Source organism: Physella acuta, unplaced genomic scaffold (assembly GCF_028476545.2).
Source record: "Physella acuta isolate Inbredline_101_S28 unplaced genomic scaffold, ASM2847654v3 ptg000386l, whole genome shotgun sequence".
Lineage (NCBI taxonomy): Eukaryota > Metazoa > Mollusca > Gastropoda > Physidae > Physella > Physella acuta.
In genome coordinates this window covers 1,069,889-1,088,555 of record NW_026731905.1, presented here as the reverse complement: position 1 = coordinate 1,088,555, position 18,667 = coordinate 1,069,889, and the positions used below count along the sequence as shown (strand labels likewise).

General features: G+C 34.0%; 2 protein-coding genes across 6 annotated transcripts; one reads left to right on the top strand and one right to left on the bottom strand.

Annotated features, from left to right (window-relative positions):
* Positions 1–3,424: 3,424 nt before the first annotated feature.
* LOC131942084 (sodium/bile acid cotransporter 7) lies at positions 3,425–8,432 on the bottom strand. Of its 5 annotated transcripts, XM_059301794.1 has the most exons (12): positions 8,260–8,430; positions 7,306–7,388; positions 6,669–6,805; positions 6,441–6,516; positions 6,255–6,293; positions 5,734–5,769; positions 5,461–5,612; positions 5,113–5,213; positions 4,656–4,781; positions 4,254–4,404; positions 4,024–4,050; positions 3,425–3,709 (listed from the first exon to the last, which is right to left on the bottom strand). In XM_059301794.1, coding segments are annotated over exons 1-12 (1,011 nt in total). In that variant the 5' UTR covers positions 8,342–8,430; the 3' UTR covers positions 3,425–3,708. The 5 variants fall into 5 exon arrangements, with proteins under 5 accessions (XP_059157777.1, XP_059157776.1, XP_059157775.1 ...); XM_059301793.1 differs by lacking the exon at positions 4,024–4,050 and having other exon boundaries at positions 3,426–3,709; XM_059301792.1 differs by lacking the exons at positions 3,425–3,709; positions 4,656–4,781 and adding an exon at positions 4,855–4,977 and having other exon boundaries at positions 3,959–4,050; positions 8,260–8,432.
* Positions 8,433–8,777: 345 nt separating this feature from the next.
* LOC131942085 (uncharacterized) lies at positions 8,778–14,376 on the top strand. The gene is made up of 5 exons (XM_059301797.1): positions 8,778–8,876; positions 9,909–10,044; positions 10,199–10,539; positions 10,791–10,879; positions 11,263–14,376. Exons 1-5 carry the CDS (start codon positions 8,790–8,792, stop codon positions 13,403–13,405), a joined length of 2,796 nt encoding a protein of 931 aa, XP_059157780.1. The 5' UTR covers positions 8,778–8,789; the 3' UTR covers positions 13,406–14,376.
* Positions 14,377–18,667: the final 4,291 nt, after the last annotated feature.

The following is an 18,667-nucleotide window of genomic DNA, read 5'->3' as shown; positions in this document are numbered from 1 at the left end:
TGGGTACCTGACTCTAGTCCACCCAGCTCTGATGGGTAACTGACTCTAGTCCACCCAGCTCTGATGGGTACCTGACTCTAGTCCACCCAGCTCTGATGGGTACCTGACTAGTCCACCCAGCTCTGATGGGTACCTGACTCTAGTCCACCCAGCTCTGATGGGTACCTGACTCTAGTCCACCCAGCTCTGATGGGTACCTGACTCTAGTCCACCCAGCTCTGATGGGTAACTGACTCTAGTCCACCCAGCTCTGATGGGTACCTGACTCTAGTCCACCCAGCTCTGATGGGTACCTGACTCTAGTCCACCCAGCTCTGATGGGTACCTGACTCTAGTCCACCCAGCTCTGATGGGTACCTGACTCTAGTCCACCCAGCTCTGATGGGTACCTGACTTAAGTGAACGTTCAAGAGGGCATAGTGCTGACCACACTATCTTTTAATGCCGAAGTCAGAGAAACAGACGAGCTCTACTTCGTCTGCCACATGGACCGCCAGGTTCCAAATAGTAACCTTCAGTGTTTCTTCCAGACTTTTTTCTCCGGATGGGGCACTTGATATTTTCGGTGGAGGGGGGGGGGGGACGACGACGACACTAGTATATATTTTCTATATAAATTCCATTTCGTTCGGGAGGGGGGGGGGGGGGGGCTGTCCGCCGCCCGCCCCCCCCCCCCCAGTAGGGTAGCGGGGGGGGGGGGGGGGGCATATGTCCCCGGGCGCCGACCTTAGGGGGCGCCAAAATGGGTTGGAAAAATAAATTGAAAGGTTGAGGGGGGGGGGTGCAAATCGAAAAGTTTGTCCCCTGGCGCCGGGAAGGGTCGATACGCCTGGAAGAAACTCCCGTAACTTTACATTTATGGGTCTAGAATATCTAACCCTACCCCTAACGTTAACCTATAACGATATTCTCCCGTGGTGATCAGTCTAGCTAGCAGGTCTTGTACTTGGAATGAGTGTCTTACAGGATCTCAGGAGCATTCAACCCCCCCCCCCCCCCCCCCGCACCATTGAAAAATTGGCTGTTGTCTGAGGCTAGTGTGGATCATATTCCAGAACAAGGTTGAAAAAAATAATTGTATTGGGGGAAAAAAAAGATTTAAAGGGAGGTAACCTTTAAAAGGATTTATCGATGTAATTTTAATGAAATGCCTCCCCTGATTGAACACTGCTAAAAATGTCACCTAATGACGTTTTTCTAAGCTTTTAGACTCACCTTTTCTTTAGTTTTTGAAAGCCAAGTGGAAATGCTTTTCAAAATTATATCGAAATTCTAGTTAAAAAAATAATAAAGAATATAAAATAATTGAACATGACCTTGGTTGCTAACATAAAGCATTCTTACAACAACATACACAACAAACCTAGCTAGTAGTAGCTAGACTCGACACTGTCTAACAGAACAACAGTGATGACACACACACAGAGTTTACAGTACTGCATTGCACATAAACACCTTTCATACATTTCACATCACCAAACTGGGTACATCGCACACATCCATTTAAATACAAGTGGATGGGTATATTGTTGAATACATTATCCAATTAAATACAGTGGATGGACATACTGCTGTTAACATTATCTCTTTAAATTAGGTGAATGGGTAAATTGCTGAACCCATTAATTACCCATTCACATACGTAGGTCAAAGAAACAGATAAACTTAACTTCAGATGCATTTTGGGCTGTCCCCTATAAAGGGTGTCTTTTTTTTATATTAGAGGGCCACCCATAAATGACGTCACGTTTTTTTTGAGCGATTTATACCTCCCCCCCCCCCATCCCCTCCGTCACAAAAAGCCAGACCCCTCCCCCTCTCTAAAATTGTTGTTAAATTTTAATAAATTCCTTTTACAATTTATTATAGCAATTTTCTAAACGCGAAATAACGACTAAAACTCGTTTTTTTTATATGCAAAAGTGTGACCATCTGAACACCCCCCCCCCCATCACACACCGTCACAAAATTAGGACCCCTCCCCCCTACGAGTGTGACGTCATTTATGGACAAACCCTAGATACAAAACAGATCTTGTATTGCTTCATTTTGAGTTGCAGACGTAAACATTCTTTTTAAAACATTCTTTTAATAACCATTTTTTCTTATGCAGAACAAAGCACATGGAAAAATAAATTGATGAACTGTATGAACTTCAAGAAAGAAGAGTGTGTAGATTTGGCCAGTAAACCTGGAGATGCTCAACCTGGGCATGACAATACCAGTAACCAAACAAACGGCTTCTGCCACAAGTGGTGTTCTATAAATGTTAACAAAGATTTTTTGGCCATTTTTAAGGAGTTTGATTTTGTTTAAAAATCTGGTTTTACATTGATTTTTAAAATTTTGCTTTGCAATTTGACAAATCTAACAATGTTTTATTTATGATCAGTCAATCAATGAGGTTGGACTAAAATATAACATTCTATTGCTTAATTAGCATTATTCATATTGTTTATAATTTTCTTGGAATGAATTATCTGTGAGAAATATTTTTTTGTGACAACTGTACCAGTGGATCACACTTACTTCCCTTTACCTTGATATACTCAATATGTAGTCTCTTTACTTTTTTATTCATCATGAAAACCTTTGTCCTGCACGTGGCTAGTAGTTTTCAATAATGTTGTCCACTGAAGTTTTCTAATTAATGTAACTGAAATTACTATTGCATGGTGATTTTCTAAATATGATTTAACATGCTTTGTACTGTAGACAAGGCTAGTACTATCTTTAACTACCATGGCTGCACATATCTAAATTCATTATGCCAATTTGGTCAAACCCTTTTCATGCCATATCCTCCACTATAGTTTGTCATTTTTTAAAATTCATGCCTGTCCTGTTTTAAATTTACACTGCATATTAAAAACTATCATCAGAATGCAAGATTGAGGTATGATGTTTGAATTGTTTGGGTTAATGGCCTTCAGCCGAGGTTTTCATGATCAGTTAATGTGAGGCCAAGTTTGCCCACCCTCCCGCAGTTTTGTATGTCTAACAGCCATGACTTCCCTCTTGTGTCTTAAAGTATAGCTTTAATTATCAATATTTTTTTACAGAACAAATGCTTGTTTGTAAAATCAAAACTTTAAATTTTTCATTGTTTAAAATAAACTAAAATGTAAACCTGAAAATTTGTGTGAAATTATAACCAGGTATTGCTGCAATCATTGTACTTAAAGCAGTAACATGACAAATAGCAGCAGGATTACAAGATTTCATTAATATAGTTTTTGTAATTATTTTCTTAAAATAACTTGCATTTAAATACAACCCTGAATAGGGTAAGAAGATGATGTAAAAATGTTCCTTTTTACTCATCATTATTTTAGTAAAAAATATTGATAATCAAACCCAACCTCAATACATTGATTGTATGGGATGTTTCTTTAAATAAGACCTTTGGTTCAAATTGTACTTTTTTTTTATTAACAGCAGATGTAGACATAATATTAATATCAGATGTAGACAATGTAATAATATTGCAGTTTAAAAACTTGTAAAAAAGCAATCAAAACATATTCAGTTGAAATTTTAAAACAATTTCAGTCAATTTAAATGTTCATGCATCAGATAGATGTTTATTAAACAATTTTGTAATATCATATTTTCATTAACTTGATGACTTAAATAATTATGTTAACATGTTTTTCCAATAATTTCATTTTGATCTTGTCATACATGAGACCTATAAGATGTTACTTTTCTGTGGACATAAAATCACATTTAATTAGGTATGGTACAAAAGTGATAATTTGGGAATGTTAAAAAGGTTAAATTTTGTTAACTATTTAATTTCTTAAAATGTCCCTAAGAAGGTCATAACCTTAAAATACACTTATCACTTTATAATAATACACTTTTACAAACAAGTAAACCAAAATTTAAAACAAAAAATTTAGAAATTGTTGTTTTTTTTTTTTTTTTCAATTTAGACAAAATAAAAATAACTTAAGAAATTAGAAAATTTTTTTAAAAATCAAGTATTTAACAATGAAGTAATAATTTTTTTCATAGTACCAATATGAATTCCTGGCACTGGTCCTTCTAGAAAATAATTCTCATCTTTTACTTTCAGTATTTAAAAATATGTTTACAGTTAAGCAGGGTATACTTCAAAGCAAAGTCTACATACTTTAATTTTTCTAGTAAAATTACGCCTTGAGATAATCCATCAATTTTAAAGTTACTAAAGTAAATACATTACTTCCTAAAACTTCTATAACTTACTATGTTAAAACACTGATTACCTGCTATTTCTATGAGAGTTTAACCAGCGCTCCAGGAGTTCTATAGACATCCCACCCAACACTATTTGCATGGGGTTGTAGATAAGAAGTGGTACAGAAAGATAACTGATGTTTGGGTTGCCCTCAAAAATTATTTCTATAACTGGCATACCTAGCAGAATAGAGATATTAAATTGCTTTATCTTCAGAATATACCTGTAACATTTTTTTGCCAATTAAAAAAAAAAATTTTTTTATTGCAAGCAATATTTTATGTCTGATTATAATTATGTGTATTGTGTAAGTCAATATTACAATTATTGGTAAATTATTTTGATGTAGATCTAATAAAAAAGTTGAAAGTTTTTTTAAATAATTGTTTTTTTCTTTTTTTGCTTTAATTTATATAAAACAATTTCTCACCCAAAGTTATAGATTTATGTGTCCCAGAAAAAGCAATGGTGACACAATCTAAACAATCAAAATTAAACACTGAACTGGAAGTTAAGAACAGCAATAAACACATAATGCCAGACTGCAGGCAGAAAACTGAAATAAAAAAAGGATCAAATGAATCTATAAGCTTAAACAATTTTTGTAACTAAACCAAGAGGGAATATACCTATATTTAGACTTTTCTGAGATCCAACATACATGATGGATATTGTATCATAAGCTGAGAAGCCCATTATACGATAAGAAATCACGATAAGAAACAGATGGATACAAATTAACAACAGAGTGACTGAAAAAAAAACAATGAGATGGCATAAACAATTTTAGAGTTGCTAACTAAATTTCTATTCAGAAGAATTTCTATTTTGCATGTGAAATTATAGTATATTTTATATGTAAGAATGAAATGTTTATATTAACTTACTTATAAAACCAGTGGTAATCAAAGAAAAGTAATCCAAAGAGAGATCTGATCTTGTAAAGGTAGCACAAAATGTGGCGTAAATAATGTAGAACGTAAGGAGACTGAAATTATTGGAGAAATTTTTTATATATATATATAAAGAACAATTTAATAACATTATTAAAAAAAAGCTTGGTAGTTTCTGTTGGGTTTCTTAAAACTTTTTGTATGAAAGTTATAATATTAAATGTCTTATAGGACTTCAGGAATTGGGTTCCTAGTGTTAAAAAAATAATTTTTCACTGGCAACCTCAATATTTCACACTCAAAAAACGTGAAGTAAAATGATAAAAAGACCATTATTCTTACTGGCCAATCAGGTTGAATGGAATGTTTTGTTTAAGCAGCCATCTCCGTTTATAGTTTCTAAAAACTAGACCACAGATTAAAGGTACAACGACTGTTAAGATCAGCTGCTTGAGTATTTGCTCAGATGGAATTTCAACTTCTTTTGAGCCTAACTAAAAATAAAAATATAGAAAGCCAACAAATTTTAAAAGTTTAAAAAGACTTCATTATAGTGTCATTGAGCACTGATAATTATAAAACAGGGAAAGTTATAAAAAAATTTAAAATACTTACTATGAACAAAATAAGTGGTGGTGTCAAAAATATACCCTGAAAAAGGAACTTTTGATAGATTAAAAAAAAAAAGTAGTTTCCTTTTCAAACCTAATGGTTTGTGAAGTAGAGCTCACCTGTTTCTGTGACCTCAGTATACAAAGGGATAGTGTGGTCAGCACTATGCCCAACTGCCTTTACTTTCCCTAACAAGAGTTAGGTATCCCTCACAGTTGGAATGAATCAGGCGCATTCTACTGATTTAAATTGGATTTTAATTCAAGACTTTCAGGTTAGTAGTCTATTGCTCTACCGCTAGGGCATGCCATCCCATTAATTAATACATGATAATAAAAACTTTTTTTATGTAGTTTATTTACAAACAAATATAAATTATGCTTTTAAATTTACTTCACATAATTTGCATTAAAAAGAGCAATGTTTAACACACTAGTGCAGGAAAGGTTTTAATAGTTAAGAAATACAGAAATATCAGCTTAATAAACAACAACGGAGAATGATGTGTAGAAAAACAATCTTACCAACATGCTTCCAAAAACTGAATTAAACAAGGCTGCTGCCTGTAAAGAAAAGACTCAAAAGATTTTTTTGCAAATACACCATTCACCTGTTAGATGCTTCTAGTCTATAAGATATAAATAATTATAGTTAGCACATCACAAATACAATTGTGCATATTTGTATAAACATATCTATATTTTACTCACTTCATTTCCCCCAACTAATCTAGTAAGAATGATTGCTGATGAAACAGGAGGTGGCATTGCACTCAATATCAACAATCTGAAAATATTTAAACTATTTGAAATTCATTTGACAGCACAGCCCTCACTTTATATTAAAGAATTATTTTAACAAAACCTAAACTGATGAATTTAAAAATTATTTAATAGTTAATGAAAATGCTATAAATATCAAGTTTTCAAAGGTCTTACCCATCAAGTAAAGCAGGATGAAGAAAAGTGTATTTCAATAGAGTGACTAGGGTGTAGACTATCACAGGAAAAACTACAAATGCAAAAACTTGCACAAAAAGGTGAATGTCCCATCTTTTTACGGCAGCTGTCAATGTCTACAACACAAGATTAACAATTGCTCAAAGTAGCCATATACTTTATAAATTGGTATATTATGAAATGTCTGACATAATTTTATATAATGATATGATTTGGAGACAAAAAACTATGAGGTTGTGAATTTCTTAGATTACTTAACACCCTCTTAATTGAGGTGTAGATTTTTTTTGTTGAGTTGGGGTGAGTCTGGTTGAACTCCATCATTTATTCCTCCCCCTCCACATTCCCTGATTGTTAGGCACTTAAATTGATAATGAACAGGTCAATATTTGTTACTTTGAAAACTGATAAAAATCACCCTTAAAATAAGATTGTTAGCGGAAAGATCATTTTTTAGAGATCCAAACTTGAAACCTGTAGGCTAGCAGCAGCATGCTGTACTTTTCAACACTGCTATCTAAGCTAAATATAAACCACCCATTTATTATATGGGTCTATATCATGCCATAAGAAGAAGAAATAAACAGTTCTTGTAAACAATATGACAGCATCTTACCTCTGTTGGAATATTCAACCCACCATTGAGAAATATCATAGACACAGCTAAATATTTTACAGTCAGCTCTGGTTTTAGTAAACCTGCAGAAAAAATTAATAGAAGCATAGAAAAGTTTAACACATACCTAAAAAATCATTAGGCCCTACAATATATATTTATTATCTAGTATTGCTTCCTATACTTATATCTCTGTTAACATTAGAACATATTTTTATTTGTGATTTTTGTGCATATGAATATGATAAAAGTTTTTTTCCTTAAATATATTTTTTATGTCAGAATTATTTCCCACTTTTTAATCATACCAGTAGCTTGTGATATCTAAAATTCAGTATCTGCCCCTATTTAATTTATGGTGGATAGGGCACAAAATCAACCAACAGATCACCCACCATCAACTGCCTTCAGTTTCAGATTAAGCTATTACTAATAATACTAATATTTTATCTGTTATCTCCCCTATTTTATATAGTAATTTGTTATCCAAGATCTACCACACTCTACACAACTCTACACTCTACTACATACAGGGGAATACAGTCTACCTACAGTTACTCTCGACACATTTTGAGGCCTTAGTAAATAAATACTTATTAAATTTTACTAATAATAGGCCTAATGGCCTAATGACTAATGTAATTACTAAATAAAACTAAATAGTAGGGCAGGGCCTAAATATTATATGGCTAAATACTAGATCTAGATTCTAGGTCTAAATAAATTATAATAAATAAAAAAGAAGTAGGGCCTACAGTCGGCGTCACTGTTCTCGATCTAGATATCTACATCTATATCTAGTCTAGATTAGTCAATTATTGACAAGTATCTAACTTACTAAACACAATATAAATATTACAATATTAATATTTTTAATACATGTCATGGCAGAGGCAGGCAGAGGGAGAGAGAGAAAAAGAAGGGAAAAAAAGTAAAAAGTAAGTCTAGGCCTACCTCCTGGAGCACCGATATTTGGATTAAGCCTTGCTAGAATGATGGAAACAACTATACCAGTGCAGAAATATAAACTTTTCATTTTAAAGAAAATTGAGACTACCTTATCAATGTCACAAAGTTTAAACAAGTATTATCATCTCGATGCAATTTACAACTTAACCACTATTTTAAATTTTTGTTTATTTTTGTGCATTTTTGTGATGCTGTAAATGTAAAAGTAAGACAGGATTTTAGTTAGGCGAAATACAAATTTGTCAAATAGCTACCTCTAAATCAATAGGCTAAAATACATTTTAAAGTGGCAAATTTAAACAGCTAAATTAAAAATTATAATTTAATGCATAGGCTGCGGTTTATATTTAATTTTCAAAAATTAGTTTCCCATAAGTACTGATATTAATCATAATATAGATTATTTCAAGTCTACATTTAGATTAAATAAAAATATTCCAAATGTTTGTTTCGACTATAAAGCCACTTCACCACTTTATACTTTTACTCTTAACTGCAACAAATTTGTTGATATCATGGCGTCGGACAGCAAAGCGAGAACCAACAAGCATTCAACTGTATCATTTACTCTTCCGATTTCATGTCAGATTTGTTTAGGAAAGGTTGCACGCTTTTTAAAATCAAGATGTATTAAATAGAAATAGTTTTAAAATATAATTATAATGGTTGTTAACTTGTTATAGTTATTTTTTTATTATTGCTTCTGTTCGCTGCACTGCTGATTTTGAGTAGACTAGACTTGACTAGAGTAACACACCGGCACCTGTAAACAAGATTAGATCTAGTAGATCAAGACTCGTAATCTAGATCTAGATATAGTAGCAATTCAAGATTTAAAATTCTAAAAATGTGCTTTCACAGGCACCCTAATTTACAAAAGCTTTGACTTTGAATGAATAATTTTAATTTGGGTTGTGGGTCAAGTGTGAAGTAAAAATATAACCCGAAAACTCTCATTTGGTTTTGCAATTGCATATTATTAACTTTACAATTTAAGCCTATGGTAAATAATTAAGTTTTTAAAGGTTATTTCCACCTACCTTTACTGTTTATTAAAAAGTAGAATGGTTTCCTGTTATTTTCGTAGCTTTGGTGATGTGGTTTTATACCATCTCATGATCAGCATTCCCTACACAATATACAAATATGATTAATTTAAAATACCAAGGAATCTCGAGTTTTAAAGGGTAGGCTTTAGAAAATCATTTATATTCTCCTTTTTAGTGCAATAATACAGAAAAGATTGTTATTAAAATATTTTTAATTCACTTTTTGTTTGTTTATGTCCAACCTCATTTTGGAAACTTTTTTACATCTGTCTTCTATTCCAACAAATACATTATGGGTAAAAGAATTGTAAAGGCACTTGTTGACTGATTTAAAATCAGAGCTGATAGTCTTTGGTAACTTAGACCTATCTTTACACTTGGTAGATGTGCTTGAGTGAAAGTCAGTCATAAATTATGTGTATCCCAAGGCAAAAAATTAAAGTGGGTGGGTTTAGTGTGAACTACATTTATATTAATGGATATTAGGAATTTAACAAGCATCATTTTTGTAAGATAGAATATATTGTAAAGTGTTTTAGTAATGGATTTTTTTCTATTATACTCATTCTTTTTTGTTGATCTTAGGTTAAGCAGCCAGTTCTGTGCCCAAATAACCATGTGTTTTGCCAACTGTGCCTTGAAATATGGTTACAGAGAAACAACCAGTGCCCAACCTGTAGAGTTCAAATCTCTGAGCAGAATCCAGTCAAACACATTATTGGTAATTAAACTATGTTTATTTGTCATTATAAATATAAGCTTTCTATTTTAATTTTTTTTTTAAAATGTTAAGAATTGTGAAGACTAAGGAATACAATTTATCTGTTACATTTTTAGACAAAAGTGTTAACTAATGTTCTAATATTGTATTATAGGTGGTCAAATCGATGAGGATGAAAATCCTGGTATTAAAAGCTCACCCAACTTGCGAAGAGCAAGGTTTGATCTCTTGTATCAGGAATATGAGGACCAGTTTGAAAAGTTGAGGAAAGAAATCATTGTGTTGCGCACAGAAAACAATATCTTGTTGGCCCAACTGCAAGATGCCGAAGACAAAAACAGCAAGGCCAGTGCTAAAGATCATTCTACACAGCATGGGCAAAAAAGTTCATCGCATGAAAATGAAATTGCAAGTCTGCTAACCCTAAACAAAAATCTACAAGAGGCCCAGAAGCTTTATTCTGAACTAAAAAGTGAAATGACCCACACTAAATCAGTAATTATTTTAATACACTTTTATAGTTTCTCTGATTTTAAGTTTATATAATAATAATAAAAAGGAAATGTTATTTACATAATTTTTTAAACTTTTAAGCATACAAATGAAATTGTGAAATCTAGAGGAAAACTAAAATGATTATTTAGTTTCCCTTTCTTATCTTTGCTAAGGTCATTAATTTACCATTAAAACTTCATATCTGACTGCTAGGGCCATTATAGAAACATCCATCTCTTTATCCCTACTAGGAAAATGGTAAACTGAAAGATGAAAATGTCAGCCTGACAAGGGAAAATGAAAACCTACGGCTAGAGTTGGCACAAAGATCACCCAAAAAGTTTGTTTTTACGCTTCACTCAGTTATTTAATCTATTGTTTTCTCACACTGTCATTTAAATGAATATGTGAGGTCTTTGTAAGACTTGTTGATATATTAGCTGCTACTTGTTTCCTGTTGTTTTTTGTGGGGTAGGCTGGGACTCAGCATTGTCTGGGTGTAGGTGGTGTGTGGGGTCAGTAAAGTGAGAACTTAATAACAAGAAGCTTATCAGATCATCACAAATAGTTGTAGTGATATACACCAACATTCACCTGTGTTATATGTGTTTACTTATACGTTTTAATAGTGTTTTTTTTTTTTAAAACTATTAATTTTCGTGATGCTTTTATTTGTTGTGTTTACAAAAATAATAATTATGAGTTTTATTTCCAACCTTCCAGGTTTGGTCGCTACACTGTTGCAACCCTGGAGACCAAAATTTCTGAGCAAGAGAAGGAAATCAACCAGCTGAAGAAGGCTCTGGAGCGAAGTGACAGGTACATTGAAGAGCTGGAGGACAAAGTCTCCCACCAGACTGTCAACGTCCTCATCAGAGCTGATCATAAAAAAACAGAACAGAGGCACGGAGAGGCAAACAAGTTTCAGATTAACCTGGAGCCAAAAAAGACTTACACTGATTCCGCTTCCGTGGCTAAAGAAACAGGCGCCAAGCCACCTACAAGTGCTGACCATACAGTCAGCAGACCCCAGCACCCAGTGGACCCCACAAAGAAACTTTTATTTGGTAAATATTATGTTGATGAAAAAACGACAACAAAGAGCAACCCAGGTACCAGCGCTCACTCAACATCTGCCCATACAGGTCAGCCTGCATCAAAAAAGGCTCCTCCACATAAAGCCCATGAGCCTCACTATCATGAGAACTACCACTCCTCCTCCAGAGAAGTGTTTAAAGATGCACATGTGCAGCATAAGGATGAGGGAGAAAGCAAGGACAGAACACCAAAAAAAGTTCATTTCAGTGAGCTGAACCCAAAGCCTAAAAACGGTTCCTTTGATCTGGAGCTCCCTAGCCCAATGGACAAGGAACACAGTCACCAAAGTTCTCACAAACCACACAGCTCGTCACATGCAAAAATGAGTGACTCCGAGTTTGAGGATAAAATTTCACAGCTTTTAGAAGATTACAGCACTAGCCCATCTGCGCTAGCTAGGAAAGCAAATGTAAATTCTGATCATAAGAAAAAATCAGATAAGAATTACATGACTTCAATCAAAAATGAGCCGGAGAAACATCGTGATTATAATGCTCAGAACGCAAATGACAGCAGTCACCTAAGTCTCCCAGACCTGAGCTCCTCAGCTTCAGACCAATTCCCTGTCTACATTAAAAAAGAACCTGTAGACTTGGATTACTCCATGACCCCTGAACTCACGGACTGCCTGGAGTTGATGACCAGAGCAGAGAGGAACATTGTTTCCCTGCCAGGAGAGTCTAGCACAGCCCCCTCTTCTGGTCAAACAACCCAGCACCCACATTCACTGCCCCGCCCCAGCAGTGTCCCACCCCTGGTGCCGAGCTTGAATGGGAAGATCTCCCCGGTGGTTCGGAGTATGAGTGAGATCTCCCAGGGTAGCAGATCTAGCTGGGAACATCAGTTCTACACTTCTCTCAGGTCCAACCCATATGACACAGCAGGTGGCACAAATACCCACACACCTGGCATCAACTTCAAACAAGAACCTGCAGACACATACCTGAACGTCAAACAAGAACCTACAGACACCTACCTGAGCGTCAAACAAGAACCTATAGACACCTACCCAAACAGCCAAGTAAACAACACCAATGTTGAAAGAAGAATCTTGTACTCCTTAGACCTTGACGCCGTCAGAAATTTAGGAACTAAATCCAAAGGTGATTTTAATTTCAGCGCACCAATTAAAGTTGGTCCGACGACATCATCAGGCCATCTACCTCAGCATACGTTTTCATTCACTGACCCCATTCAACTTTTACCACCTGGGTCACGAGGGCTTCCAAATCCATTTTCTTTCAGTCACACCGATCTGCCATCTAGCAACTACAGCAGTATTTTAAACAGCAATGCTCATCACGCTTACACGCTGCCTTCTAGTACGTCGCTGTTATATTCTTCAATTCCCAACTTGTCTACTCAGGACCTTCTGTCTAGACAGTCTCATAGACATCTGAAACCAATCAGTCAAAATGATGAGTACTCACAGGCAAGTAAAACCAACCACTCCAACACCATGTTAAAAAATGTCCTCTCCTCATCCCTGAACTCTTCAGAACTTGAATGGCCTGAGAGCTCACCGCCCCACCCCAGGCAGTATGGGACGACCACGGGCGGCAGTCGGAGACCAAATGGGACGGTGTTTTCCAAGGATGCTCTCAGCGCTGAGCTGTCTGTGCCAGCCACCTCAGGGAAACACAACTACTCACTAGACACCTTGGACATGAGTGATGCATCTTCCATTGCACCAGAACCAAAGAGAAGACTCTTTGAAACAGATGATGATCTTGACTTCAGTCTGGGGTCTAAAACCAGCAAGAGATAGATTACCTTTACATTTTTTACCCAAATAAAAAGAGTAAACTCAATACTATAGAGTTCTAATATGTACTTGTCACACAACTGTTAATTTGAAAAATACTTCATTAGAAAAAGCATTACCTTACGTAACTTAAAATGAAAAGAAGGGTGTATAATAAAATGCATTATTAACCAGAGGCTAATAATTGAGTAAGTAGGCCTAATTGATATAATTACAATTGGAAACAAAAGCTGAAAAAAAAGTAATTTAGCAACAGATATTCCAGTAAAATGTGTTCATTATTCTAGCACCACTCTTCTAGAGAAGCCTAGCTCATTCATGTTTACATATCTGTGATCAGGGGTCTTCCTGTCATTTTTTTTTTCTTTTTTGTTGAAGTCAATCCCTCAAGAAAGGTGTTTGTCTTCATGAAATTGTTTTAAGTGTATTCGTGCAACAAAATTTGACTCAAATGTTTTGAAGGTAATTTTGTTTTACAATTTTCTTTATTTACTGTATAGTAAACACAATAGAATTCACATCATGAATTATATTGAAATCTGTATGGCATACAGTATACAAAATCTAGCACTTTGTATGGAACCAGAAAGAATGAGAATATTTTTTCTTAACCTAATGCAGGACATTTAACAAAAAAAATAATAATATCCCTCTAAAAATGTCGCTGGGGTTTTAGGTCAAACTGAACATTATTGTTATTTTTTAAAAACAATCTACCTCAAGTTTTTGATAGTATCGAAGTCTCATGCCACTTCAATTGTTGACCAATCTCAAAACCCTGGGTTAACAACTTAGTATTGAGAGAATAAAAAAAAGTGAAATTACTAATTTTCTTAAGGAATTTAATAGAGTGTTGCCCACCAGCATAGTAGAACTGACATTCTCAGTCGTTTTTTGCCAAATCTTTTTTTATAATTCTTTACAATTAAATTTATTTACCATGTTTTTATGAAAATTGTACATTTTTCTTTTGTTATTTGCATTTGTTATCTTTTTGTTAAATATGTTTTGATAATTGCCAAAATATAAAATAAAATGGCGACGATTGAAATCGTACCTCTTAATTACATGTTCATTGCCTTGATTTGATTAAATTGTAAGTTTTTAACAAAAAACACTTAATTTATATGTACTTTAAACTCATCAATTACCTTTTTATTGATTTACACACTTTATATTTAAACTATATTTTCAATCTTTTACACATTTCTTTTACACATTTGTGTACAAGTATCTTTGCAAGATATTTGATATGAAGAAAGATATCTTTTGTTGGTCCACGGATTACCTTGTGTATGGTATGATAGTTATCATCCATATTTGATCACCTCCCTTTGATCATTGAATTACCTGGCTTGTGGTATGATAGATATCTTCCATATTTGATTACCTCCCTTTGATCATTCTCATCTCACTTGTCTTTATATTTTAGGGTGTACAGAAAATCAAGAGAGCATCAAAAAGTTCTCAATTATAAGCAGCTCTAGTATATTTTTTTTAAACATATTATAGGCCATTATATGTAATCGTATAGTTTTTTTTTTAAAAATATGTTGTTGAAATAATTAGTATTTTTCAACTGTTGGATGGAATTAAACCTTTTGGATAATTTTCCAATGACCCAAATTTACAGGGAGGGTTTAGGGGAGGTAATCAAATATTACGCAGGTTTTAACCCATTTTAGAAAAAAATTAAAAATTAGTTTTTTTTTACTGGGCCCATATATATATATATATATATATATATATATATATATATATATATATATATATATATATATATATATATATATATATATATATATATATATATATATATATATATATATATATATATATATATATATATATATATATATATATATATATATATATATATATATATATATATATATATATATATATATTCTTTTTTGTTTGTTTTCCAAGCAACAGATTGCAATTGTTAATTTGCCTATATTAAGTTAATTTATTTTTGTCAAGTATTATTTGTGTTTATAAATTCATTTTTTGAAACTTACTAGAAGAAAATTATCTTACAAAAATATTCGCTCCTCCTGTTGAGATAATGTTTGTTTTTCTTAAACCCTAACAAATGAGTATTTATTGATTGGCCAGATCAGGACGGTATAGATTCCCCTGATAATACATCATTTCTTGGACTTTCGAGAAAAGGTCAGCTCAAAGAAATCCATCAAAATCAAGTCTAGATAGAGTTCTCTCCCTTAGGTAAGGTGAGATTGGTGGGGAGGGGGGGGGGGTATTACCCTGTGGGGAAAAATAAGAGAGAATGTCAACAATCTTGAGAGCGCCTACATACATACATATATATGTATATATATATATACTATATATATATATATATATATATATATATATATATATATATATATATATATATATATATATATATATATACACATAATTATATATATATATACACATAATTATATATATATATACACATACATATATATATATATATATATATATATATATATATATATATATATATATATATATATGGTTTATATGCTGCGGAGGCACTACATTACCTTAATACTGAATTGTGTTGAATTGTTTAATATCACTATTAAGATCGAAGAAGTGGTAGACTGTATGTACTGTGTTGTTACTGTCTAATTCATATCATAGATACTAAACGTTGTCCTCTAACGAGGCCACGCTATAAACACGATTTTTAACCATCCAAAAGATGAATTTGAAGGAATGAAAAAATAGAAGGCTGTTAGGGTCACGATTTTTAACCAACTCTTTTTTCTTCATTAAAGCACTCTGAGCCTTTTATAGCACCGTTCCTGGGTACCCACGGGATTTTACCCCCCTGCCCGGCGGCCCACCCAGTCCACCCCCACTACACATAAATGGGTGCCCAAGTGTTTACCCCTCACCAAAAAAAATCCCTTGGACGTATATTTATGTGGGTATCGGGATCATATCAGACACGTAATTTATATATCGATATTTCTTAACGATGAGTCTATCTTGTGGAGATTATTATTCGTGGGAAAAACGAATTTTGTGGTTTGGCATTTCATGATTTTTGTATTCAGTGCTATGAAATTGATTGTCAGCCATTTTTTGTTTGTGTGCATTTTTATGGGGATCTCAAAGGGAAATAACCGCGTCTGATTCACCTCATGTTAACAGCGTTATTATATCCAGGAAAAGTGCATTAGTAAAACAAACCAATATAGAAACAGAAAATATAAAATAAGCTCAACTTAATAATATTATGAAGCAATGGTTTGGCGTACTATTTTGGGAGTGGTTACGGAAATTAGATCCGTCTTGTTTTGGGGTGCCTTTCTAATTTCTGTCCAAACTACCGATTCATTCAACCATCAATAGACGTGACTTAATTAGATCATGTTAGCTATATTTAGAACCCCACTGAATTAAAATCTAGACACGAACCCACACCCACCAAATTGCGCCGAATCGACCAGCTCATGAAGTGCCATACTTTTAGCTTTATTGTTACAAAACATGCTGAAATAATTGCCGATTTCTCAATCATGATTTGTGTTTTGTTCGTTGTATTACTAAAACTAGCGATAACTCCAGTTTGTAACTCACAAGGGGACATAACCGGCTCAAGTAATGGCCGGCAGCCAACAACAGGATTTAGAATAAAATTTTTCTGGCAACCATGTTACTTGGTCTCTGTTGGTCTCCAAGTGTCTCTAACTAGAGCTGTACTTCCGCTGTCGTGTTCGTCCCCACCACGGGGTTGTTCGGATGGGGAGGGGTGTCGTGTATGTATTTTTGCTGAAATAATATTGTATTAGTATATTTTTTTTTAAAAAACCTACTGCAATAGTAAAATATTAAACACTTTTTCTCTTCTACTTAATAATTTTTTATTAGTTGTTTCCATTTACTTTATTTAAGGGAAGATGTTTGGTAATCTGTTTTTAAAATGGCAAAAAAAAAGTAATCTCCATTCTAAGTAATAAGGGGACTGCTTTTATACATTTTAACTTTACATTTTTGAATTAGCCGCTGCTTTTTGTGTTCTTCAAAGATTATTTTTTAACATAATGAGAAGGAACGGGAGAGATCAGTGTAGTGCTGCTCACACTACTTAACTGGTAAGGGGTCGACCATAAATGACGTCACACTCGTAGAGGGGAGGGGGGGTCCGTAATTTTGTGACCGTGTGTGATGAGGGGGAGGGGGGAATTCAGATTGTGTGACACAGTGACGTCACACTTTTGCATTATAAAAAAGCAATTTTAGAAAACGAATTTTAGACGTTATTTTGCGTTTTAGAAAACTGTTTTAATAAATTGTAATAGGAATTGATCAAAATACTCTATGTTGACAGAGTTCTGACAAGGTTTTTGAAAAATATCGACATTTTAACAAAAATTGAACAGCAATTTTGAGGGGGGTTGTAGGCTGAGGTGTGACGTCATATTATGGGGAGGGGGTCTGGCTTTTTTTGACGACGTGTGAGGGAGGGGAGGGGGGGGGGAGGTAAAAATAGTCCAAAAAGAGTGACGTCATTTATGGATGACCCCTAATTATAAAAACAATTGTAAACATTTAGCGTGAACCAAAGCTCACCAGACCATGTAGGGGTGGGGTGGTAGGGATAGCGCTTACAGCTTGTTTTCTAGCGTCTCCAAGAAGAGAATTATATATATAGATATACTAATCTTGAGTTTTTGTGCACACAAATTCATAATTTATAACTTATCTAGACCCTACTAAAAATTACATTTTTATAATTACTTATTATTTATTTAATTATATACCAAACACGTTTTAATTTAAAAAAATGTAATGTCTAAGGAATTACAAATTTTGCCATAAAACGAGTTTAGGCTGTAATTAAGTAACTATTAATTAATTATAAAAATATAATTGAACCAAATTTTAACATTCTGAGCAGGCACATCAGAAAACTAAACTATTAGCCAGTTACTAAGTTATCATACAGTGACAGCAAACTGGGGAAATGGCTAACATGGGGTGGGGTGGGGAAGGAAGGGGTGATTGTACTGCGGGATGGGAGGGTGGGGTAATACCAGGTGGGTAATTTCTACGCCCTGTACTATTATACACAGCATTATATTTATAACTAGCTCGCCCGTCCCCGCGCGTTGCCGCGGGGTTAGAAGAAAGTCCCAGGATAGCCCGGAGCAAGTCGCACCATTCCGTTTCGCGGGCTGACACGCCTGATTCGATTTAGTGAACGACTATAATACTACTTCTTATCCATATTCTACAACACTT